Source organism: Oncorhynchus nerka, linkage group LG9b (genome assembly GCF_034236695.1).
Source record: "Oncorhynchus nerka isolate Pitt River linkage group LG9b, Oner_Uvic_2.0, whole genome shotgun sequence".
NCBI lineage: Eukaryota > Metazoa > Chordata > Actinopteri > Salmoniformes > Salmonidae > Oncorhynchus > Oncorhynchus nerka.
This window is the reverse complement of record NC_088424.1, coordinates 4,554,973-4,581,613: the sequence shown is the minus strand read 5'-3', so window position 1 is coordinate 4,581,613 and position 26,641 is coordinate 4,554,973. Positions and strand designations below refer to the sequence as shown.

At 42.5% G+C, this 26,641-nt stretch overlaps 2 protein-coding genes across 2 annotated transcripts in view; one reads left to right on the top strand and one right to left on the bottom strand.

Moving 5' to 3' along the window:
- The first annotated feature begins 1,192 nt into the window (after positions 1-1,192).
- On the top strand, positions 1,193-22,989 carry LOC115114142 (phosphatidylinositol 4,5-bisphosphate 3-kinase catalytic subunit alpha isoform-like). Its single transcript, XM_029642153.2, has 21 exons — positions 1,193-1,575; positions 2,526-2,936; positions 3,113-3,322; positions 3,577-3,827; positions 5,949-6,194; positions 6,681-6,766; positions 6,902-7,007; positions 7,512-7,664; positions 7,922-8,056; positions 10,067-10,191; positions 10,426-10,507; positions 16,324-16,488; positions 16,786-16,889; positions 17,106-17,277; positions 17,504-17,610; positions 17,785-17,906; positions 18,081-18,159; positions 18,718-18,888; positions 19,246-19,363; positions 19,627-19,778; positions 20,065-22,989. Exons 2-21 carry the CDS (start codon positions 2,585-2,587, stop codon positions 20,333-20,335), a joined length of 3,207 nt encoding a protein of 1,068 aa, XP_029498013.1. The 5' UTR covers positions 1,193-1,575; positions 2,526-2,584; the 3' UTR covers positions 20,336-22,989.
- kcnmb3 (potassium calcium-activated channel subfamily M regulatory beta subunit 3) overlaps positions 22,953-26,641 on the bottom strand; it is a 17,955-nt gene continuing 14,266 nt past the window's right edge. The window contains exons 3-4 of the mRNA XM_029642155.2: positions 25,297-25,471; positions 22,953-23,896 (exon numbers count right to left, since the gene is read on the bottom strand). Of these exons, the coding sequence (XP_029498015.2) occupies positions 23,501-23,896; positions 25,297-25,471 (571 nt within the window). The 3' untranslated portion in view covers positions 22,953-23,500. The remainder of the gene's footprint in view (positions 23,897-25,296; positions 25,472-26,641) is intronic.

The following is a 26,641-nucleotide window of genomic DNA, read 5'->3' as shown; positions in this document are numbered from 1 at the left end:
ATTATCCCAATAAAAACTTTCTTGCTATTTTTTAATATTTTTTATCTCACTGTCACTGGGCAGATTTCCTTTGAGGGCATTTGGCATGACAGAGCCTTTCTCTGCCTTTCCTTGCTTGAGACAAACTTTGCCCCTGGCTTTGCATAGGACTGGCTTTGGACGGAAATAGACCTTGTATGGATTCATCACATCTTTGACATTGTCGGTTTCACTGTTATCACACGTGTTGTTTACTTGGCGTCTCTTGGGGTGTGCCACTTGCCCACTTCCAGCTCCCTCTGACAGCAATGGAAAGCAGTAAATCTAATACAAGCAAGAAAGGTGGCTTCCTTGAATTTGACCCCCCTCTGCTGTCCCCTTCATAACAATGACCAGAAGCATAGTGTAACGGCTGTTTGAAGAAGGTGTGGACCAAAGCACAGCACGTGTTCATGATTTTTAAACTGACCACTAAACCGTGACTAACCGGAACAGTTCTGTCTGGTGCAGACACCAAATAAAAAAATAAAAACAACCCACAAAACACAGGTGGGAAAAGGCTACCTAAGTATGGTTCTCAATCAGAGACAACGATAGACAGCCGCCTCTGATTGAGAATCACACCCAGCCAAACACACAGAAATAGAAAACCTAGAACACAAAACATAGAATGCCCACCCCAACTCACGCCCTGACCAAACCAAAATAGAGACATAAAAAGGATCTCTAAGGTCAGGGCGTGACACATAGTTTTGGATCGATAGCCATAAGGAGTGACCAGTAGGACTAATAGTTCTGGTGGATTGTAAGTGCAGGGTTTTGTTCACGTCCAGCATTCAAACAAATGCATCCCTCCTGTTTACCATCCCTGGCTACCAACTACTGTTGGCTACCCCTGTCTTACCTCTCCATATTTATGATACTCATGCATTTTTTAAAAATGTGATTTGTTGCAATGCTGTCAGAATATAACGCTTTTATTTCAGGACTGTGTTTTCTTACAAATATTTTTGAGTGTTTTAACACTTTTAAATAGTATGTCAAATGTTTAAAATGCTGTTGGTGAGATGGCATAAATTGTTTGAATAGAAGACAGAAAGAACATTCTATGCATCATGTCTTCCGAGGTCAAAAGCCCGATGCCATGGTCGTCACTAGTTTCTATAGCCACAAAGTCCTAAACCCCCCGCCCATTTCTTAAATGTGTATTCTTAAAATTGTATTTTAAACCTAATCCTAACCTAAACCACACTGCCAACCTTATGTTCAACCCTAATCTTATATTAAGACCAAACAGCTGTATATATTTTATTTTGTCAATTTGGATTTTGTGGTTATAGAAGCTAGTGGAAACCGCCAGGCAGGCAGCTTTGTCAAACGAACATTAAGCTCTCTGACCAGCGGCTTGCGAGCAATCAAAATGCCGTTTTTTCGCTATTTAGCTGGACATCACGACATGGAATGTAATGGACTTATTATTTGGGAAAACATTCATATTGACAGTGAAAGACGTCTTTGTTGAGAAACCGGACTGTCACGACATTTGGATGGAGTAGCAAGCCAGCGCTACGACTGAGGGCGAGAGGTCTAAAACGGGTAGGAATATGGTTTGTTTAGCTAGTTAGCTCACAGTTGCCTCAAATTTGCTAGCTGTTCTCGGGAGAAAGTTGCATGTTATGACTGAAAACAGGGCGTTACTTGAGCGAGACGATAACCAAACTGTTTGCCTGCAAATGCCAGGTATTTTGTCATAAAATAGAAAATGGTGTCAAAAGACAATCATAACTCATAAATACATAATTTAACGAGACGACAACACGGCTAGTTGTAAATATGATGAGGCATTGACATTGGACATTGAGCTTGTGCCAGCTAGCCTAGCTAAGTCTGCACAAACAACTAGCTTGTTAATGGCTAACGTAGCGGTTTGTTAGCTAGCTAGCGGCACCGGTGTTTTAGTTAGCTAAGTTTAACCCTGTCACTCACTAGCTATAGATTCATTCTAGTGAGCAAATAACAATTGCCGATTAGTTCTCAAACGTGTGTCATCCTAATATACCCATAGGACATAATTAATGATGTTACAAAATTCTCTAAACCGCTAACTGTTAGTTAGCATGCTAGGTAGCTACTTCATTAACTAGCTAACTACAGTCTTCCCGTTCCATTACTTGTGACACTTTGCTTCACCACTGTTAGTTTGTCAGATTACACAGTGAGTGACCTGTCAACCTCTCCACGTAGCTATCAAACTGTATTGTTATGTAAAATATTTTCTTCGAGCAACATCTGTCCAAGAGGAACTGTAGTTTCCTGCTTGAGCTGTCCCCATGCATTTCCATTTTTTTTGGACAATGAACAATATAACTTATTATTTTATAATGTAGTGTAAGCAACTGCCTGCTATAATATGATAGTTATTAGTGAGCACTTGCACTCAATGCCTCTGCTCTCATTAAACATATTTAGTAGCTAACTATCTCATGCAGAATGGAAATTTTATAAATGGGTCACTGCATCTTATGTAATTGCCTCTCTCTCTCCAGCTGGTCGACCCAACTCATTGTAATTATTAGCATAGTGAGGAGCAGCCGACCCGACCACCATGCCTCCCAGGCCATCTTCGGGGGAACTATGGGGCATGCACTTGATGCCCCCAAGCATCATGGTGGACTGCCTTCTCCCCAATGGGATGATTCTGACATTGGAGTGCACACGTGAGGCCACACTCATTTCGGTGAAACACGAACTCTTCAAGGAGGCCAGGAAGTATCCGCTCCACCACCTCCTACAGGAGGAGACCTCCTACATCTTTGTCAGCGTTACCCAAGAGGCTGAGAGAGAGGAGTTCTACGATGAGACGAGGAGACTGTGCGACCTAAGGCTTTTTCAGGCCTTCCTGAAAGTCATCGAGCCAGTAGGCAACCGAGAGGAGAAAATACTCAACCGAGAAATTGGTATGTCTCTTGTATTCTTTATACAAAGTCACTGACGTCGCATAAGCACACAGAGAATGGTGTGACCTCAGGCCGCTTTCAAATCAAGCCCTCAAATTTCATGAATACTGAGAGGATAAAGCTTGATAAAATGTAGCTGTAGAAGTGCATGAAATTCTTTTTTTGTGTGTGTGCAGGTTTTGCCATAGGAATGCCGATATGCGAGTTTGACCTGGTCAAGGACGCAGAGGTCCAGGACTTTAGAAGGAACATATTAAATGTCTGCAAGGAGTCTGTGGACCTCCGAGACACTAACGGACCCATCAGTAGAGCGTTGTACGTCTACCCTCCCAATGTAGAGTCGTCAGTAGAACTACCTAAGCACATCTTCAATAAGCTTGACAAAGGTAGGACATGGGAGACACAATTAAGTTTTGGGGTCTGTGGCAAAGGGAAAATAGCACAGCCACGTACAGCCTAAATTTGTATCAAAATAGCCTATTGTAAGCATTGACAGAACCACCATCCACTTGTTTTAAATATATGGTGGTTTGGTGACGTGTGATGTTTCTGGTTGGATGGTGGAAGACTTGAACATACATTTACTTGGCTTACCACGTTATGATACTTTAATAACACGTTTATTCCGCTTTCCCTCCAGGTCAAATCATAGTGGTCATATGGGTCATCGTGTCACCGAGCAACGACAAGCAGAAGTACACGCTGAAGATCAACCATGACTGCGTGCCGGAGCACGTGATCGCAGAGGCCATCCGCAAGAAGACACGTAGCATGCTGCTGTCCCACGAGCAGCTCAAGATGTGCGTGCAGGAGTATCAGGGCAAGTACATCCTCAAGGTGTGCGGCTGCGACGAGTACCTGCTGGAGAAATACCCCCTGAGTCAATACAAGGTAAACACACACTGCTCTGATGCCTACTCCATATCTTGAATAGGGATACATTCAAACATCTGTAGTTAGTCTCTTGCCTGTGTGTTTTTTGAATATAAGCGAATCGAAAGAAGAAATTCCCAAAAGGCTTTTTTTGACGACAGTCTGTGATTTGAAACTTTGTCTTTGAAAAAGAATGTTGAGGACATTCTTTCTTTGAATCCTGTCTGTAGCGTGTTTGAATGACTGTCCAATGACTAACTAGTAGAGGTCGACAGAGTATAATTGGATAACTGGTACCGATTATTGGAGGACCCAAAAAAGCCGATACCGATTAACCAGACATTTTTTATTTTATTTAGTTGTAATAATGACAATTACAACAATACTGAAGGAACACTTATTTTAACTTAATATAATACATCAATAAAAATCTATTTAGCCTCAAATAAATAATGAAACATGTTCAATTTGGTTTAAATAATGCAAAAACAAAGTGTTGGAGATGTAAAAGTGCAATATGTGCCATTTAAAAAAAATTAAAAAAGATAACGTTTAAGTTCCTTGCTCAGAACATATGAAAGCTGGTGATTCCTTTTAACATGAGACTTCAATATTCCAAGGTAAGAGGTTTAAGGTTGTATTTATAGGACTATATCTCTATACCATTTGTATTTCATATACCTTTGACTATTGGATGTTCTTATAGGCACTTTAGTATTGCCAGTGTAACAGTATAGCTTCTGTCCCTCTCCTCGCCCCTACCTGGGCTCGAACCAGGAACACTTCGACAACAGCCACCCTCGAAGCAGCGTTAACCATGCAGAGCAAGGGGAACAACTACTCCAAGTCTCAGAGCAAATAACGTTTGAAACGCTATTAGTGCGCACCCTGCTAACTAGCTAGCCATTTCACATCGGTTACACTAGCCTAATTTTGGGAGTTGATAGGCATGAAGTCATAAACAGCGCAATGCTTGAAGCACAGGGAAGAGCTGTTCGCAAAACGCACAAAAGTGCTGTTTGAATGAATGCTTACAAGCCTGCTGGTGCCTACCATCGCTCAGTCAGACTGCTCTATCAAATATCAAATCATAGACTTAATTATAATGTAACACACAGAAATGCGAGCCTTAGGTCATTAATATGGTCAAATCCTGAAACTGTCATTTCGATAACAAAACATTTATTATTTCAGTGAAATACGGAACCGTTCCGTATTTTATCTAACGGATGGCATCCCTAAGTCTAAATATTCCTGTTACATTGCACAACATTCAATGTTATGTCATAATTACGTACAATTCTGGCAAATTAGTTCGCAACGAGCAAGGCTGCCCAAACTGTTGCATATACCCTGACTCTGCGTGTAATGAACGCAAGAGAAGTGACACAATTTCACGTGGTTAATATTGCCTACTAACCTGGATTTCATTTAGCTAAATATGCAGGATTAAAAATATATACTTCTGTGTATTGATTTTAAGAAAGGCATTGGTGTTAATGGTTAGGTACAATCGTGCAACGATTGTGCTTTTTTCGCAAATGCGCTTTTGTTAAATCATCCCCCTGCGTTCCATATGCAACGCAGGACACGCTAGATAAACTAGTAATATCATCAACCATGTGTAGTTATAACTAGTGATTATGATCGATTGTTTTTATAAGATAAGTTTAATGCTTGCTAGCAACTTACCTTGGCTTCTTACTGCATTCGCGTAACAGGCGGGCTCCTCGTGAGGCAGGTGGTTAGAGCTTGAACTAGTTAACTGTAAGGTTGCAAGATTGAATCCCGGAGCTGACAAGGTAAAAATCTGTCGTTCTGCCCCTGAACAGGCAGTTAACCCAGTGTTCCTAGGCCGTCATTGAAAATAAGAATGTGTTCTTTGACTTGCCTAGTTAAATAAAGGTGTAAAAAAAAAAATCGGCCAAATCGGTGTCCAAAAATACAGATTTCCGATTGTTAGGAAAACTTGAAATCGGCCCTAATTAGTCGTCCATTCCGATTTAATCGGTTGACCTCTACTAGCAAGCAATGTTACACAGGTAATAGCAACTGTGCAAAACAATGTTTTCCATTCTTTGAATGTTTAATACCTCTCGCTTGGTGTAGCTTCTAATGTCTATTGCCTTTCCTTCCCAGTACGTAAGGAGTTGCATCATGCTGGGGCGCATGCCCAACCTCATGCTAATGGCCAAGGACAGCCTGTACTCACAGCTGCCCATCGACACCTTTACCATGCCCTCGTATGCCCGCCGCATCTCCACGGCTACTCCCTACATGAACGGCGAGACGGCCACCAAGTCTCTGTGGACCATCAACGGCACTCTGAGGATAAGGATACTGTGTGCCACCTACGTCAATGTCAACATCAGGGACATTGACAAGGTACTGTACTTTAAAAAATATATATATATTTTACCTTTATTTAACTAGGCAAGTCAGTTAAGAACAAATTCTTATTTTCAATGATGGCCTAGGAACAGTGGGTTAACTGCCTGTTCAGGGGTTTGAACTTGCAACCTTCCGGTTACTAGTCCAACGCTCTAACCACTAGGCTACCCTGCCGCCCCAGGACCCCTGGGTGGTGTTCACTAGGGCGTATCAGAATGTTTTGCAATGGAAAACAAAAACCCATGTTCTTATTAAACAAGTTCAAGTAGAACCTCCCTGTTTCCCCCAAAACAATCCTCACTGATCCCGGTTGTCAGTTCTGTTCAGTGCAGGTCCTCGTGGAGAAGGGGAACTACATTTTAGATCACGTTTGGGGCCCAAATGTTCTGGATGTCATTGTTGTTTTTAGTAGTGCAATAAAGGTTTTCTGTCAAAGACATCTATGTAAATTATTCATGTGTGTCTCTGCTATTGATCTAGATCTACGTCCGGACTGGGATTTACCACGGTGGGGAGCAGTTGTGTGACAACGTGAACACTCAGCGCGTGCCGTGCTCAAACCCCAGGTATGCCATCCTGCATCCATAATAAATTACTTTCTTAATTAAGTACTTGCTAAATCACATACTGTAGTGTAGCCTACTTAATGTTAGCTTCATAGGGATGTCTGTTTGAGAGAATGTTTTTGTTGTACATCCAAGGTGGAACGAGTGGCTGAACTACGACATGTACATTCCAGACATCCCCCGCGCTGCCCGACTCTGTCTGTCAATCTGTTCTGTGAAAGGGAGGAAGGGGGCCAAAGAGGTGAGCTCTCCCTCCTGCCCACCGGTTTCAGAAATTTGTTGTTTCTGACTGAAAATAGTTACTTTGGTTTGACCAAAGTATCAATAGTGTAAATCAGGTCTTTGGCCCCCAGGTATTTTGAGTTAATGTCGGTGTTACTGTTGTCATGGAGGCTGGAGGGAAACAGCTTTTGGGCCTGATGTGGCCTCCAGTCAGTTTGAGATCCCTGGTGTAGATTAATAATGATTGGGGAATACATGGAGACGTGGAAAAAGTAAATGAATTTGGTGTTTGGGTAGTGTAATTGATCTGAACAGTACCACTCACTTTCCTGGCTTTGACAAATCCTACTTGTGTGTCACATGGGTTTTTCTTTGCATAACAATAGCTTTCAATCTCGTACTTGTATAGCTTGGGATTATATATCCTCTTGACACATTTTTAACCTCGATTTTACATGGATCCCAATTTCAATGCAACTCCATACATTGACTACAATCCATCATTGTGCTAATGTTGCTGCAGGAGCACTGTCCACTAGCCTGGGGAAACATCAACCTGTTTGATTACACCCACACGCTGGTGGCTGGAAAGATGGCCCTCAACCTATGGCCTGTGCCCCACGGCCTGGAAGACCTGCTCAATGCTATCGGAGTCACCGGCTCCAATCCGAACAAGGTCTGAGGTGTAGGCTAGCTAGCTACACACGCATATGGAAAGACATGCATTGGATCTAACACACACACACACACACACACAAGCTACAGTTAGAAATAATCTGCATCTCCCCTCTCACTGTCTAAGCCTCTTATCCATCTTTATTAATTACTCATTGACACACAAGTTAATCCCACAATAATAGGGTGCCGTTGTTCTCATAAGCCCTTTTGGATGACCCCAAATGACCTTTCCATTATATTGCTCTGGGCCCACAGGAAACCCCTTGCCTGGAGCTGGAGTTTGACCACTTCAGTAACCCAGTGAAGTTCCCCGACATGCCGGCCATCGAGGAGCACGCCAACTGGAACATATCCCGGGAGCTGGGCTTCAACTATTGCCACACCGGTTTGGTAAGTCCCAAGTGTTTTTGTTTGGTCTAAGTCAATATTGACATTGTATGTTAATCTGTTGTAATGATTTAACCTTTTCACGTATGAGTTCCAAATATCTTGTGTAACAGTCGCACAAGTGTATTTAAAAATAAAATAAAAAAATGTTATGCTCGTGATGTCTGAATGTACTCACTGTTACAAAATGTGATTGTTACACAGCAGGACAGTTAACCCGTGCTGCCCTCAAACCAAGGCACGCTGCCTACTAATTATCTATAGGCTATGTCAATTAAAAATTATTTTCGGACAGGTTTAATTTTCTAACAGTTGAGGTGTGTTCCGCCTCTTTATTAATTCACAAAAGTAGTAGCCCATTTCACTGTTGCGGACAATTTATGTTTGAAGCTTTGTTTAACACTTTTTTAAATATTTTTTTTATACATGATTCAATGTGTTATTTCATAGTTTTGATGTCTTCACTATTATTCTACAATGTAGAAAATAGTGAAAATAAAGAAACCCTTGAATGAGTAGGTGTGTCAACTGGTACTGTATGTTTTCAGGTACTGGTGACAAATCATGCATTCTGATTCTTGCATAGATTGTAATGGACACATGATGTGTGTAAAATACTTTTTTGTTGTTGAAAGGTTGTTCTTATTATGATGCGCTAAGCTATGTGTGGCACCATATTTGTTGACATTATACAATGCATTCTGGTTGTCAGACCAAAGATGTTAGAAAACTTTTTTTTTTTTTTTACGGGGTGATGGGATAGTTCACTTGACTGATGGAACTCTGAAAAATATGCGGTCAAAACGTGACGTGAGTGATCTTCAGGTCGGAAAGTCTGAGCTCTAGAAAGAGGCCAGAGTTCCCGAGTTGCAATTCAGAGTTGGCATTTTTCCCAGCCTGAGTTCCCCCCTAAGTTAACAGTTGTCTTCAATGCACTAAAGTCGGATGTTTGAGATTTCAGAGTTCCCATGAACGTGGCATCCAATTGTATATATGGTACCTCAGAGTTTTTATTTTTATTTAGTGTATGAATTTCTGTGTTTGCCCCCCTTTTATTGATAAATCCCTCATAGTAATATTTCCTGCATCCTAAACCCCCCTAAAAAGGGTTTCATCCGTATTTAATTTTCGCGCTACAGTTAGGCTAGCTTGTATTTTGTAGTGATGATCTGTGAGGTGATAATGGTTTTTACATCAAACAGTTTGGCCACTTTTCAGAACATTACAAATAAGTTAATCTTTTTCATGCAATGGGAGCAGCCATCTTTGACTTTGTTTATTTACATCTTGTAGTCAAAGGCGTTCTGTGATTAGGGAGTTTTCGCTTGTCAAACATAAACCAACATGGCTGCCATCATAAAGAATTTAGCTGCTGTTAGCTTAGCTCCCACGCATCTCTTTTCTAAACAATATTACTCCCTTGTGCTTACCAGAGATGTGGTACATTGTAAACAAGTCTAGCTGTTAAGTTAGTGGCTTTAATTTTTTCAGCAAAACCTGTTATTTATACTGGTTTATGTAATGAATGTGGATGTGTTCTGTATGATTTGGCTGAAGTTCACTTTTTTTAAAGAATTAACAAAAGGTGAAATTTGGGGATAAAGTTGTAAAGACCTTTTGTTTCCCATCAGTACAAAACATTGTTTAGATGCTTTTCAGACAACAATGCTGTTTAGACGCGTTTGGTTGCTACTGTTTCAATCATATTTGCAACGGTATGCTGCAGGGACCACTCCTCAACAATTATCACAAATGTGATCGTACATGTCAAAGGGTTAATGCTGTTGACAAGTTGTGTGTGTACTAGAGATGCCCCAGGAGACACTGGTGACATGTTCATGAGGCATAAAACATGAACAAAATGCTTTGAACCAGGTGTGAACCGGTGTGTCCAATATGAACTCTGGTTTCGTTTTCTATTGCGAAACCTTTTACAACTGAGTGATTATTGAATGTGACCCTGCTTTCCACCAGTACTGTAGTTTTAATAAGCAGCATCATGTTCTATTACAGAGTAACAGACTGGCAAGGGACAACCCTCTGACGGACAGCGACAACGAACAGCTGCGCCTGGTGTGTAACAGAGACCCACTGTCTGAAATAACTGAGCAGGAGAAGGACTTCCTCTGGAGGCACAGGTATTACTCTGTGTGCTTTATCAACAAATACATATATTTATATTATGAAAAAAGCATAAACAAAACCCATGTAAGATTTATCCAACATTTCTTACACCTGAAATAGTTTGGTTACTTGCTCAAGGTACTGGTTATAATAATATGTGTGCTGCTCATGATTTGAGAAGTGTGTGATCTTAATGGAGGAAAGCAATTTTCTACATTCAAATGTTTGCTATTTTTCTCTCACTGTAGACATTACTGCGTCAGTATCCCGGAGATACTGCCCAAGATTCTCCTGGCAGTGAAATGGAACTCCAGGGATGAGGTTGCACAGGTAAACAGTCTCTCATTTCAATTGCTGTCTTTATAGCCTACCATGGCAAGGGGACATTTGATATACACTGAACAAAAATATAAACACAACAATTACAGTTCATATAAAGAAATCTGTCCATTTAAATCAATTGGGCCCTAATCTATGGATTTCACATGACTGGGAATACAGCTATCCTTTAAGTAGGGGCGTGGAAAACCAGTCAAATCCAAGTTTATTTGTCACGTGCGCCGAATACAACAACCTTGCAGTGAAATGCTTACTTACAGGCTCTAACCAACAGTGCAAAAAAGGTATTAGGTGAACAATGGGTAAGTAAAGAAATAAAACAGTAAAAAGACAGGCTATATACAGTAGCGAGGCTATAAAAGTAGCGAGGCAAACATGCAGACACCTGTTAGTCAGGCTGATTTGAGGTAGTATGTAGATATGGTTAAAGTTACTATGCATATATGATGAACAGAGAGTAGCAGTAGTGTAAAAGTGGGGGTGGTGGGTGGGACACAATGCAGATAGCCCGGTTAGCCAATGTGCGGGAGCACTGGTTGGTCGGCCCAATTGAGGTAGTATGTACAGTGAGGGGGAAAAAGTATTTGATCCCCTGCTGATTTTGTACGTTTGCCCACTGACAAAGAAATGATCAGTCTAGAATTTTAACGGTAGGTTTATTTGAACAGTGAGCGACAGAATAACAAAAATCCAGAAAAACGCATGTCAAAAATGTTATAAATGGATTTGCATTTTAATGAGGGAAGTAAGTATTTGACCCCCTCTCAATCAAAGATTTCTGGCTCCCAGAGGTCTTTTTATACAGGTAACGAGGTGAGATTAGGAGCACTCCCTTTATCTGTGTAAAAGACACCTGTCCACAGAATCAATCAATCAGATTCCAAACTCTCCACCATGGCCAAGACCAAAGAGCTCTCCAAGGATGTCAGGGACAAGATTGTAGACTTACACAAAGCTGGAATGGGCTACGAGACCATCGCCAAGCAGCTTGGTGAGAAGGTGACAACAGTTGGTGCGATTATTCGCAAATGGAAGAAACACAAAAGAACTGTCAATCTCCCTCGGCCTGGGGCTCCATGCAAGATCTCACCTCGTGGAGTTGCAATGATCATGAGAACGGTGAGGAATTAGCCCAGAACTATGCGGGAGGATCTTGTCAATGATCTCAAGGCAGCTGGGACCATAGTCACCAAGAAAACAATTGGTAACACACTACGCTGTGAAGGACTGAAATCCTGCAGCGCCCGCAAGGTCCCCCTGCACAAGAAAGCACATATACATGCCCGTCTGAAGTTTGCCAATGAACATCTGAATGAGTCAGAGGACAACTGGGTGAAAGTGTTGTGGTCAGATGAGACCAAAATGGAGCTCTTTGGCATCAACTCAACTCGCTGTGTTTGGAGGGGGAGGAATGCTGGCCATGACTCCAAGAACACCATCAAACATGGCGGTGGAAACATTATGCTTTGGGGGTGTTTTTCTGCTAAGGGGACAGGACAAATTCACCTCATCAAAGGGACGATGGACGGGGCCATGTACCGTCAAATCTTGGGTGAGAACCTCCTTCCCTCAGCCAGGGCATTGAAAATGACCCAAAACACACGGCCAAGGCAACAAAGGAGTGGCTCAAGAAGAAGCACAAGGTCCTGGAGTGGCCTAGCCAGTCTCCAGACCTTAATCCCATAGAAAATCTGTGGAGGGAGCTGAAGGTTCGAGTTGCCAAATGTCAGCCTCAACCTTAATGACTTGGAGAAGATCTGCAAAGAGGAGTGGGACAAAATCTCTCCTGAGATGTGTGCAACCTGGTGGCCAACTACAAGAAACATCTGACCTCTGATTGCCAACAAGGGTTTTGCCACAAAGTACTAACTCATGTTTTGCTTGGGGTCAAATACTTATTTCCTTCATTAAAATGCAAATCAATTTATAAAATTTTTGACATCACTGTTCAAATAAACCTACCATTAAAATTTTAGACTGATCATTTCTTTGTCCGTGGGCAAATGTACAAATTCAGCAGGGGATCAAATAATTTTTTCCCCTCACTGTACATGAATGTATAGTTAGTGACTGCATATATGATAAAAAGAGGGGTTGGGGGGGCACACAATGCAAATAGTCTGGGTAGCCATTTGATTACCTGTTCAAGAGTCTTATGGCTTGGGGGTAAAAACTGTTGAGAAGACATGTCCTAGACATGGCACTCCGGTACGTCTTTCCATGCGGTAGTAGAGAGAACAACCTATGACTGAGGTGGCTGGGGTCTTTGACAATTTTTAGGTCCTTCCTCTGACACCGCCTCGTGTTGAGGTCCTGGATGACAGGCAGCTTCGCCCCAGTGAGGTACTGGGCCGTATGCACTACCCTCTGTAGTGCCTTGCGGTCAGAGGCCGAGCAATTGCCGTACCAGGCAGTGATGTTGCAGCTGTAGAACCTTTTGAGGATCTCAGGACCCATGCCAAATCTTTTTAGTTTCCTTAGGGGTAATAGGCTTTGTCGTGCCCTCTTCACGTCAGTCTTGGTGTGTTTGGACCATTATAGTTTGTTGTTGATGTGGACACCAAGGAACTTGAAGCTCTCAACCTGCTCCACTACAGCCCCGTCAATGAGAATGGGGGCATGCTCGGTCCTCCTTTTCCTGTAGTCCACAATCATCTCCTTAGTCTTGGTTACATTGAGGGATAGGTTGTTATTCTGGCACCATCCGGCCAGGTCTCGGACCTCCTTATAGGCTCTCTTTGTTGATCAGGAATACCACTCTTGTGTCGTCTGCAACCTTAATGATGGAGTTGGAGTCTGGCCATGCAGTCATGGGTGAACAGGGAGTACAGGAGGGGACTGAGCACGCACCCCTGGGGAGCTCCAGTGTTGAGGATCAGCGTGGCAGATGTGTTGCTAACTACCCTCACCACCTGGGGGCGGCCTGTCAGGAAGTCCAGGATCCAGTTGCAGAGGGAGGTGTTTAGTCCCAGGATCCTTAGCTTAGTGATGAGCTTTGAGGGTACTATGGTGTTGAACACTGAGCTGTAGTCAATGAATAGCATTCTCACATAGTTGTTATTTTTGTCCAGGTGGGAAAGGGCAGTGTTGAGTGCAATAGAGATTGCATGGATCTGTTTGGGCAGTATGCAAATTGGAGTGAGTCTAGGGTTTCTGGGATAATCGTGTTGATGTGAGCCATTACCATCCTTTCAAAGCACTGTAGTCATTTAGGCAGGTTGCCTTTGTGTTCTTGGTCACAGGAACTATGGTGATTTGCTTGAAACATGTTGGTATTACAGACTCAATCAGGGACATGTTGAAAATGTCAGTGAAGACACCTGCCAGTTGGTCAGCACATGCCCGGAGCATAAGTCCTGGTAATCCATCTGGCCCCGCAGCCTTGTATATGTTGACCTCTTTAAAGGTCTTACTCACGTTGGCTACGGAGAGCTTGATCACACAGTCGTCCGGAACAGCTGATGCTCTCATGCATGCCTCTGTTGCTTGCCTCAAAGCGAGCATAGAAGTGATTTTAGCTCGTCTGGTAGGCTCATATCACTGGGCAGCTCGTGGCTGTGCTTCCCTTTGTAGTCTGTAATAGTTTGCGAGCCCTGCCACATAAGACGATCGTCAGAGCCAGTGTAGTATGATTCAATCTTAGCCCTGTGTTGACGCTTTGCCTGTTTGATGGTTCTTCACAGGGCATAGCAGGATTTCTTGTAAGCTTCCGGGTTAGAGTCCCGCATTTTGAAAGCGGCAGCTCTACCCTTTAGCTCAGTGCGAATGTTGCCTGTAATCCATGGCTTCTGGTTGGGGTATGTACGTACAGTCACTGTGGGGATGACGTCCTCGATGCACTTTTTGATAAAGCCAGTGACTGTGGTGTACTCCTCAATGCCATCGGAAGAATCCAGGAACATGTTCCAGTCTGTGACAGCAAAACAGTCCTGTAGTTTAGCATCTGCTTCATCTGAACACTTCTTTATAGACCGAGGCACTGGTACTTCCTGCTTTAATTTTTGCTTGTAAGCCGTAATCAGGAGGATAGCGTTGTGGTCGGATTTACCCATTTTCAGCTTCCAGGAATTGTGTACAGATCCTTGCGACATGGGGCTGTGCATTATCATGGGGGGCAGTTGGATGGCACGACAATGGGCCTCAGGATCTCGTCACAGTATCTCTGCAGTCAAATTGCCATCAATAAAATGCAATTGTGTTCGTTGTCCGTAGCTTATGCCATACATAACGCCACTGTAGGATACTCTTGTTCATAACGTTGACATCATCAAACCGCTCGCCCAACCAACGCCATACACACCATCTGCCCAGTACAGTTGAAATCGGGATTCATCTGTGACGAGCACACTTTTCCAGTGTGCAAGTGGTCATCGAAGGTAAGTATTTTCCCACTGAAGTTGGTTACAACGCCAAACTGCAGTCAGGTCAAGACCCTGGTGAGGACAATGCGCACACAGATAAGCTTCCCTGAGTCGGTTTCTGACAGTTGGTGCAGAAATTCTTTGGATGAAACTGTGGGTTTGCACAACATCTGTCCGGGTGGCTGGTCTCAGACGATCCCCCAGGTGAAGAAGCTGAATGTGGAGGTCCTGGGCTGGTGTGGTTACACATTGGTCTGCGTTTGAGGCCAGTTGGCCGTACTGCCAAATAATCTAAAACGATGTTGGAGGAAGCTTATGGTAGAGAAATGAACATTAAATTCTCTGGCAACAGCTGTGGTGGACATGCCAGTCGCACGCTCCCTCAACTTGAGCCATCTGGCATTGTGACACAACTGCACATTTTAGTGGAGGGTAGCCTAGTGGTTAGAGCGTTGGACTAATAACCGGAAGGTTGCAAGTTCAAATCCCCGAGCTGACAAGGTACAAATCTGTCGTTCTGCCCCTGAACAGGCAGTTAACCCACTGTTCCTAGGCCGTCATTGAAAATAAGAATTTGTTCTTAACTGACTTGCCTAGTTAAATAAAGGTAAAAAAAGAAATAATAATTTTCTCCAGCACAAGTTGGAGCAGTTTAATTAGTCAGCTTCTTGATATGCCACACCTGCCAGATGAATGGATTATCTTGGCAACGGTGATATTTTAGAGAAATGTGCATATATTAAACTCTGGGATGATTTATTTCAGCTAATGAAACATGGGAACAACACTTTACATGTTGCGTTTATATTTTAGTTCAGTGTACATTCATATAATACAGGGTGTGTTGGTAAATTTAGATTGTGGGCATTTGTAATTTCAGAGTGTTGTCAGATTGTCTTTCTGTAAAATAAGAGTTTTTCACTCTCGGAGCGTTCAGAGCGCGGAGTAAGGTTGATCCAAGCGTTCTTACCTTACAACGGCAGTCTAGCCCCCAAGCTAATGTTGGCTGGCTTGCTAGCTACTTCCAGACACAAATGAGGACACCTCACTCTGACAATTTGACTTTCCCTAGCAGCACTTGTTAGCTGTTTTCATGTTATCTAGAATGTTGGTTACGGTCACTGCTGCTGGCAACAATTGACTTGTGTTTTTATGCTGACGTTTACTGACACTGGTCATCTTCAACTCGTGTTTCACATTTGTAAATTCATCAGTTATTCTGTACTCTGCCACACTCAGATGAGTGCGCTGAAATTGGAGTAGATAGCTGGAGTGAATTTACAAGCGTAGCCAGAGTGAATTTACGAACACACCCACAGTTCTCATTTAGCCATTGGATGCCATTTTTAAGACTGTCATGTCATGTCATCCGTTTTGTTTTCCAGTTTGTTCCTCTAACTTTGATTTCAATTTATATACTTTTCCAATTTTATATCTTTGTTCCAGATGTATTGCCTTTTAAAGGACTGGCCAGCCATAAAGCCAGAACAAGCCATGGAGTTGCTGGACTGCAACTTCCCCGATCCCATGATCCGAGACTTTGCTGTGAAGTGCCTTGAAAAATACTTAACGGACGACAGACTCTCTCAATACCTCATTCAGCTGGTCCAGGTACAATAATAAGAACCACTCTTAGTCTGTAATGAATCAAGAGATGGGGTGTGGCTTGTCTATTCTATTCACATACTATTCTTGGATTCAACATGTCGGTCACTGACTGTCAGCTTGATGTGTTTTTGAATGGCTTTGACACCTACGTTTGACAGTGTTTGAATTATTTGACACTACATAAAGAATTCAATATGACCCCTCAGGCTAACTGCTTTCTTTTACATGGTGGCTTCTAATCCTATCGGATGCATTTTATTTGGGTGTGTGTTCTGAACATACTGTATTTCTGGCCACCAGGTTCTGAAGTACGAGCAGTACCTCGATAACCCACTGGCCCGCTTTCTGCTGAAGAAGGCTTTGACCAATCAGCGGATAGGACATTTCTTCTTTTGGCATCTCAAGTGAGTTTGATTTGTGTGTATTGTGGATTGCTTGAATTTGCCTTAGGCAGCCAGAATTCCATTCTGCTGGTGTAAAATCTTGTAGAACATGCTTAATTTCTGCATTTTAAGGTTTACGTAAAGAAAAGGCTTAGAGGTTACATTGATTGAGAAAAGACTTGCTAGTACATTTGTACAGGGGTGCACAATCGCATAAGTTGTTCTCTCTGCCTCCAGGTCTGAGATGCACAACAAGACAGTGAGCCAACGTTTTGGTCTGCTGCTGGAGTCCTACTGCCGGGCCTGTGGCATGTACCTGAAGCACCTGAGCAGACAGGTGGAGGCCATGGAGAAGCTCATCAACCTCACAGACCTCCTCAAGCAGGAGAAGAAGGATGAGGCCCAGAAGGTAACGTTTGCGATATGATCAAGGCCTTTCCACTTCCCAGCCTAATATGGAAGCCTCAATTGATCAGTCTTTTTCGTGATCATGTTTTTCTTACTTAAAACAAACTACCGGTAGATACTAAGCAAAAAGGAGTGTGGAACTGCAATGAAGGCCTCCTTGGTCTTCAGGACTATGGACTCCCTACACTTGCAGTAAAGTGAAGCGTGCACTCTCTCTCTGCCCTCAGGTTCAGATGAAGTTCTTGGTGGAGCAGATGAAAAGGCCTGACTACATGGATGCCCTACAGAGCTTCACCTCTCCGCTCAACCCAGCTCACCAGCTGGGAAACCTCCGGTACTACTCACAGTAGACTTAACCACGAACGTCCACATATTCTTCTGCATGTTTAAAGAAAGAAACCAAGAAATGTGTCCTGTGAAATTCCGGTTCAATGACAGGCTGTACTGTGTTCAAAATGTTTTCATAACGTTATTCTGAGTCTGTTGATACGTTTGCCATCTCTTTCAGCTTGGAAGAGTGCCGGATGATGTCATCGGCCAAACGGCCTCTGTGGCTCAACTGGGAGAATCCCGACATGATGTCAGAGCTGCTCTTCCAGAGCAACGAGATCATCTTCAAAAATGGAGACGGTACATTTTGATAATGCAAAACGAATCGTCCAACCCCCTTGACTCACTATGGACACACTAGACGATAAACATGCTTACTGAATCCCATTTTGCCCTGGCACCGATTCATATTGCATTAGTGTGATCAAAGCTCAGACTCCTCATGCTGCTATTTCACTCTCACCTCTCCTTCAGATCTGAGGCAGGACATGCTGACTCTGCAGATCATTAGGATAATGGAGAACATCTGGCAGAACCAGGGGCTCGATCTCAGGTACTAGTCTCTGTATCCGCAATAACGCAGCAGCACGAATGAATAGTCCATTACACCCTTTATGTTCTTCTCCTTGATGGCAGGAGCCTAAAATTAGGAGCGACTCGTCCGATCCGTTAAACATTGAGTCCATTACTTTCCGTAGGAGCTAATAATGTAAATTCTGAACTGGAAGCTAGTGTAGCCTAAATGAGATACGAAACGGCGGAATGTAGGTCGATTGAAAGTCGGGTTGATTTTTGAAGGGAGTGAATGTATAGCTTCCATAGGTAGGCCGTCATTGTAAATACAAATTTTTTTATTAACTGACTTGCCTAGTTAAATGAGTCAGGGAAATGAATTGTTACTTCCAGATTAGGAGTAATATTTCTTAGATCTGTATCATATTGTACTGATCACATCCCAATTTCCGTTGGTGGATTGACCGTCAGGATGCACTTCTGATTGAACCGAAGGAATCAATGCATGTGAATCTAGATTGGATGAATGATGTATCGATGAAAGACTGTAGCCATGGTAGACCTACCGGTTATCCTATTTGGTTGTTTTTGTCCCCAGGATGTTGCCGTACGGCTGCCTGTCCATTGGCGACTGCGTGGGCCTGATCGAGGTGGTGAGGAACTCCCACACCATCATGCAGATCCAGTGTAAAGGAGGCCTGAAGGGGGCGCTGCAGTTCAACAGCCACACGCTGCACCAGTGGCTCAAGGACAAGAACAGGGGAGAGATGTGAGCACTAGGCTACGTTCCAATAGCCACAACAGTATAGCATACATCTTAGAATGCATGACCAGTAGGCCTTCATTCCTACTTTCTTCTACATGGTGTTCTTCTAAGCTATGCTAGGTGCTAAATGCTTTGTCATGCTAGATTATGTGGTTAGAAATATTGGGTGTATGTTAAGGAATAGACTCTCACATGGGGGGCTTAATCCTTGAAAGGGCAAAAGTATCCACGAATTGCCTATAAGTGGAATGTACTGTATTCTTATAAAATGCCTTATGGATGTCTTTCTTTAGCTGCAATAGGATTGTTGTAGTTTCATGTCTTTGGTCTAATGACATATACCCATTGACATGTGTCCAGGTATGACCAGGCCATTGACTTGTTCACACGGTCGTGTGCGGGATACTGCGTAGCCACCTTCATCCTGGGGATCGGTGACCGACACAACAGCAACATCATGGTCAAAGATGATGGACAGGTACTTCACAGACTCAGGGTTGCAAAATTCTAATATGTTTACCAAAATTACCTAGTTTTCCAGAAATCCTGATGTGAAGATTTCTGGAATTACATAGGAAATCTGGGAATCCTCCACCAGGATCTATGGGAAAGCTAGTGGAATTTTGCAACCCTACAAAGACACTTTTTTTCTTTTTTTTTCTTCTCTTGACGTTCCCTGGTTTATAGGAGGCCTGTCAGCAGTTTTTGTGATGCTCTTTGTTTTGTCTTTTCTCCTTGCAGCTATTCCACATCGACTTTGGCCATTTCCTGGATCACAAGAAGAAGAAGTTTGGCTACAAGCGAGAGCGGGTGCCTTTTGTCTTGACACAGGACTTCTTAATCGTTATCAGCAAAGGAACCCAGGAGTGCACAAAAACCAGGGAGTTTGAGAGGTACAGTATCTGTATTTTTGTTAATGTTAACTTTCCTATCAGTGAATATTAGGGATTAGATTCACTACTCTGAAGTGCAAGGCAGTGCTTTTAAAAAAGGCTACATGGGGGAACTCTTAATTGATCTGAACATGAAATTGTGATCTAGAATGATATCATTGCTCTACTGGTAATACATTACAACTTTATTAATCCCCTCAGGAGCCATTTTGAAGCACAGTTATTAGCACAAAAACACATGCTTCCTAACCCAGCTAGGTTCACAAATGTCCTCTCACTCCCCCAGGTTTCAGGAGATGTGCTACAAGGCCTACTTGGCCATCCGGCAGCACGCCAACCTCTTCATCAACCTGTTCTCCATGATGCTGGGCTCCGGCATGCCCGAGCTGCAGTCGTTCGACGACATCGCCTACATCCGTAAGACCCTTGCCCTGGACAAGACTGAGCAGGAGGCCCTGGACTACTTCATGAAGCAGATGAATGATGCCCACCACGGCGGCTGGACCACCAAAATGGACTGGATCTTCCACACCATCCGCCAGCACGCCATGAACTGAGAGGTTCCATAGGCCTGGAGAGCAGCAGCAACGCAGAGAGGACAAGGGCGGATCTCGACACCATCCGCTAGCTAAGCTCGCCATGAGCAGAGATGGCAGAGCAGACGGGGCTAGCGCCCATGAATATGGATAGAGCTGTTGGATGAAGTGAAAGGCTAGAACGGGTCTCTAAATCATCCGCTAACTTATGAACCCATCCATTAAAGGGTGCCAACTGGATATTAGGGATGCACCGATGGGGGAAATTATGGGCTGATACGATAATCATATTTTTGGGCCATTATTTTTCCCGTATTGGTATTGCAATATGGCCATAAAGTTTTCTCCTTGTAAATTTAGGGGACCAATCATGATTACAAACAATTTGATGACGGCTGATCTCTATTTTATTATCAGTCGATAGTGATATGAAGGGTGATTTATTGCTTTATCGGCCAATATATCACGTCTACTGATATGCGGGCCGATTTTTTTTTTAAAGAAAAGAAGAAAAAAGATTGTCATCCGATATTGTGCATCCCTAAATAGTGTACCCCATCCACTAGTTTACTATGGACAGAGTGGATCTCTAGCCTACATTCTGCTAGCACGCCAGGACACCATGAAGGCCTGCCCAGGGTCATGTTCATTAGGGTATGCAACAAAGTGAACAATTGTTTCTTATTGGACAAATCTTCCGCTTGGAGCCCAATGAACACTACCCAGAATACCACCAGCATAGTTAAATCCCAGTGGTGCATGGTTAACAGACACGAGGATGTCCGTTCATCGTCTGCTGTCAATTTTAAGGCTAGCAAGCAGAACTTTCTGACCCATGTTTGATCTCAAGTGACGATTACACAGTGTCCCCTCAGATTGAAACAGTCATGTTTCGTGACCTCAAGTATGACATTTTGTACAGAAGTATCCCAATGGTCTCGTATCCATACTGTGCACATATTATTCTGAGTCTTTATATTCTACTGAGCCAAAGTACTAAAATATATATCTCTCACCCGCACACACACACACCCGACAGCTTAGTTATCGGTCTTACCGTGGGAATGAGTCACTACTATTCCAATCCCTGTGTATCTTCTGTGTAGCACTGATCTCTAACATTTGTATTTGTTTGTCAGTGTTACGACGCGTGTGGAGCATTCAGGTGCAAAATGGCTGCCGTCCAGCACCGTTGGCTGCAACGCAGACGTTTTGGATGACCGACAGAAAAGAACTGTAAAGTCCTTTTGCGACGCCCAGATGAAATAGATATTCAAATTCATCCTCGTTCTGTTTTTATTGGTTGCTTTGTTTTTAAAGGGAAAAGGGGGGGGGGGGCGAAAAGGATGTGCAATGTTATAGAATGCCGTGCTGTTACACTATGCAAATTGTGATATTTATGTACTGTACTATAGACTTGTAATACTGGTGTCAAGGCAAAGTAGGGTCAAGAGATGGGAGTATCTCTGAATTGTGCATATACACGGCATTAAGGGTGTCTCAACTATGTACAGACAGTACACAGAAGACAAATGTACAATTATGCACTGTGACAGTATCACTTCTCTTCCCTAACAGGGTGACTCTGGAAGAACTGAAAAAAGGCTATTGTACCCTGCCTTTCACTTTAGGAGACTAATGAAAAGAAACAACCCACAGGTCGGAAAACTATCAGTGAAACATCGAAACACACATTTTAGGAAGCGTTTGAAACCATTTGTTTTTCTCCAACTGAATTGGAATTTGCTTCACCCTGTCTTTATAAAAGTCAAGTATGTATAGATTAGACACTATTCCAGACTTCCTCAGCATTCTCTTTTCATATGAACTCCCTATACAGTAAAGTTTTTTTTACACTGATGTGAATGTGGTTTTCCCTTCAAGTGTCTTTTTTCTGTTCCCTTCCCCGACAACTTCCCTTGTAAGTGTGGATCCTGCAGTTTGCTCATTGCATAGAGCTAGGTTATTAGTCAGTTGTATGCCAGCTTCACCAAATGATTTACTGTGTGTGTTTCTGTACAGGTTAGACTGTTGGGCAGGACCCAGTCAAAACGAGACAACTACAATACCCATAGTACATACACTATGCAAGAGCTATCATAAATGTTTCTTTTAATTTTTGCTGTGGGAAATGTCATCCTTTTCTCTTACTAGTGTTTACTTGAAGTTCATGTTAATGACCTTTTTTGTTACTGGTGAGGTACAATGGCACACCATGAAGAGAACTGCTACTTTGTGCAAATCACTTTCGTTGAATAACTCTAGAGGTAATATATTTTTGTATTCTAAATGTAGACAAACTCAAAATATAATCGCTAACCCTCCCAAAAACATTGGACTTATGCATAATACATCCTTTTACACCCCAGTAGACAGCTTGTTGTCGTTGAAATGAGAAACGAGTGACAAATGAATGGAGGAAAATGTATCTAGTGGAGTTTCACTGAAGGTCTGCTGCTCTGACTATGAGTACAGTGTAAAAGCACAATGGTGAAAAGCTATCCTGCATGTTTTTAAAGCTGATATTCTTATCTAGCTATTCATCTTTGTAAATATTGTTTGACCTGTAGTATGCACTAATTAATCTTTCATACTCATTAATTTTACCATGTCTGGAAAGAACCCTGTATTCATTCACTCATTGTACTGTTTAATAAAAATAAAAATTCTCTGTATCCCTGTCTCATATTTTGAGAACCAATGCATTTAATTTCTTATTATCCATTTTCCATGCCATGATAATTAAAAAGCACAATATAAAAACTCAAACTCGTCCCCATATATTGACAGAGAAATGCGGCTAGTTGATTATAGTACCTGCTTTGACTAACCATACCAGGAAAAAGTACCTTCAAGTCAGCTTATTCAGCACAGGTGGTTGGTGCCACCTTAATTGGGGAGAAGGGGCTAGTGGTAATGGCTAGAATGGTATTCCATTCGCTCAGTTCCAGCCATTATTATGAGCCAGCCTCCACTACTATTCAGTCATACAGTGGGATTCCCCGCAGCCCTTGTGCATATCAATAAATAAAAAAATCCAGGACAAGGTGGATAACGTAATTATTTCCATTTCCTACTACATCAACCCATACATAGACTCCCTTCCTTACAGTGGGGATCACCTACACAGTATGTTATCTCCATGTCCTTTCACTGGATATATTGGAACACAGCCACTGTCAGCTATCACTTCACTGAGTCATCCTGCATAGGTGAGTGCTGTCCAGAGCCAGACCACCCAAGGAGCTGATAGAGTTTGCCTTGGGTATTTGTCATCGTTGTCAGCCTACCCCCTGTTACCTCATTACCCAGCTCCGTACAGAGGTGTGCCAGTCTCTGGTTGAGCTTTACCAGGCCCACCAGTAGAGCTCCCCCACCCAGCATCAAGCTGGGCCACAGCAGAGACCACAAGGCAAGGCCTAACGTGTACTTCCTCTTCAAAATGGTGTCCTCTGGGTATTTTCTGGGGTCGGAAAGACAACGCAACTCACTGCCTTGTGTCTCCTCCAAAGTGTTTTGGATTTTCTGCACTTCGCCCACAAGGACTTTCCTGTCTACTTGACATTTGGGTATGTAGAAACACTGCAATGATAAGGGAAAAATAGTATACAGATTTTGTTTATATTATCTAAGTCCGATATATATCACTTGCACGCATGACTAATGCACATAAGCTAGACACCAGTCACTCCGGATGGAAGCTTCTCCTTAATGACTGAAGCAAATTTCTCATATTAGCGACATTCAGTCACTGGTGGCCTTTATTCTACAGTTGATATTGGAAGTTTGCATACACTTAGGTTGGAGTCATTAAAACTCATTTATCAACCACTCCACAAATTTCTTGTTGACAAACTATAGTTTTGGCAAGTCAGTTAGGTCATCTACTTTGAAGTAATTTTCCCAACAATTGTTTACAGATTATTTCACTTATAATTCACTGTATCACAATTCCAGTGGGTCAGAAGTTTACATACACTAAGTTGTCTGTGCCTTTAAAATGCTTGGAAAATTCCAGAAAGTGATGTAATGGAAACGGGTACAAAAGTATCTATATCCACATTAAAATGAGTACTATATCGACATAACCTGAAATGCCGCTCAGCAGGGAAGAAGCCACTGCTCCAAAACCGCCATAAAAAAAGCCAGACTACGGTTTAAAACTGCACATCGGGACAAAGATTGTACTTTTTAGAGCCATGTCCTCTGGTCTGATGAAACAGAAATATAACTTTTTGGCCATAATGACCATTATGTTTGGAGGAAAAAGGGGGAGGCTTGCAAGCCAAAGAACACCATCTCAACCGTGAAGCACAGGGATGGCAGCATCATGTTGTGGGGGAGCTTTACTGCAGAAGGGACTGGTGCACTTCACAAAATAGATGGCATCATGAAGATGGAAAATTATGTGGATATAGTGAAGCAACATCTCAAGACATCAGTCAGGAAGTTAAATCTTGGTCACAAATGGGTCTTCCAAATGGACAATGACCCCAAGCATACTTCCAAAGTTGTGGCAAAATGGCTTAAGGACAACAAAGTATTGGAGTGGCCATCACAAAGCCCTGACCTCAATCCCATAGAAAATTTGTTGGCAGAACTGAAAAAGTGTGTGCGAGCAAGAAGGCCTACAAACCTGACTCTGTCAGGAGGAATGGTACAAAATTCACCCAATTTATTGTGGGAAGCTTGTGGAAGGTTACCCGAAACGTTTGACCCAAGTTAAACAATTTAAAGGCAATGCTACTAAATACTAATTGAGTGTATGTAAACTTCTGACCAACTGGAAATGTGATGAAAGAAATAAAAGCTGAAATAAAGCATTCTCTCTACTATTATTCTGACATTTCACAATCTTAAAATAAAGTGGTGATCCTAACTGACCTACGACAGGGAATTTTTACTAGGATTAAATGTCAGGAATTGTGAAAAACTGAGTTTAAATGTATTTGGTGTATGTAAACTTCCGACTTCAACTGTACCTCAGGGTTGAGGAGTACAGACTCTTCATCGTAGTGTAGGCGAGCCTTCTGTCCAGAGGTACTGAGGTTGACCAGAACCCTCAGGCATGGGGCAGTGCTGACCCCTCTGCAGTCGGCCCACTCATCCAGAACATCAACCTGGACCAGCAAGCAGCTGGCCTCCTCATGCCAGTCACTGAAACCATCAGCAGTTGATGAGAAGCAGTTGTGTAAAGTACTTAAGTAAAAATACTTTAAAAAGTACCGCTTAAGTAGTTTTTTTATAAGTATCTGTACTCTACTATTTATATTTTTTACTACTTTTAATTTTACTTCACTACATTCCGAAAGAAAATGTACTTTTTACTCCATAAATTAATAAAACTACTAGTTCAATTTTGACTGCTTAGCAGGACAGGAAAATGGCCCAATTCACACACTTACAGTATTAAGAGAACATCCCTGGTCATCCCTACTGCCTCTGATCTGGAGGACTCACTAAACAGAGAACATCCCTGGTCATCCCTACTGCCTCTGATCTGGAGGACTCACTAAACAGAGAACATCCCTGGTCATCCATCCCTGGTCATCCCTATCTGGAGGACTCACTAAACAGAGAACATTCCTGGTCATCCCTACTGCCTCTGATCTGGAGGACTCACTAAACAGAGAACATCCCTGGTCATCCCTACTGCCTCTGATCTGGAGGACTCACTAAACAGAGAACATCCCTGGTCATCCCTACTGCCTCTGATCTGGAGGACTCACTAAACAGAGAACATCCCTGGTCATCCCTACTGCCTCTGATCTGGAGGACTCACTAAACACAAACGCTTTATTTGTAAATGGCGTCTGAGTGCGCCCCAGCTATCCATACATTTTACAAACAACAAAATTGTGCCTTCAGGTTTGCTTAATATAACTTTACTTTTTACACTTAATTACATTTCAGACCAAATACTTTTACTCAAGTAGTATTTTACTGGGTGGTGTTTACTTTTACTTGAGTCATCTTCTGTTAAGGTATCTTTACTTTTACTCAAGTATGACAATTGGGTACTTTTTCCACCACTGATGAGAAGTTATGGTAACACTGTAGCTGTCCTTATGCATGCATTCACAACACCTTTATAACAGCTATATAACACAACATTTGTCATAAGCTGTTATAAGTTGTCATAACTAGTTATGAGGAACTCCACATTATTTTATAAAACAAGTTATAATTGGTTTATTCGTGACTGTTCATACTGTTGTCATACTGGTGGTTGTCTCGTTGTCAAAATAAATACAAATCATAAGTACATCTATACTCCCCTTTGCCCATATGTCTTAGAGATTCTTTAAATGGTTATGTTTTGTGATA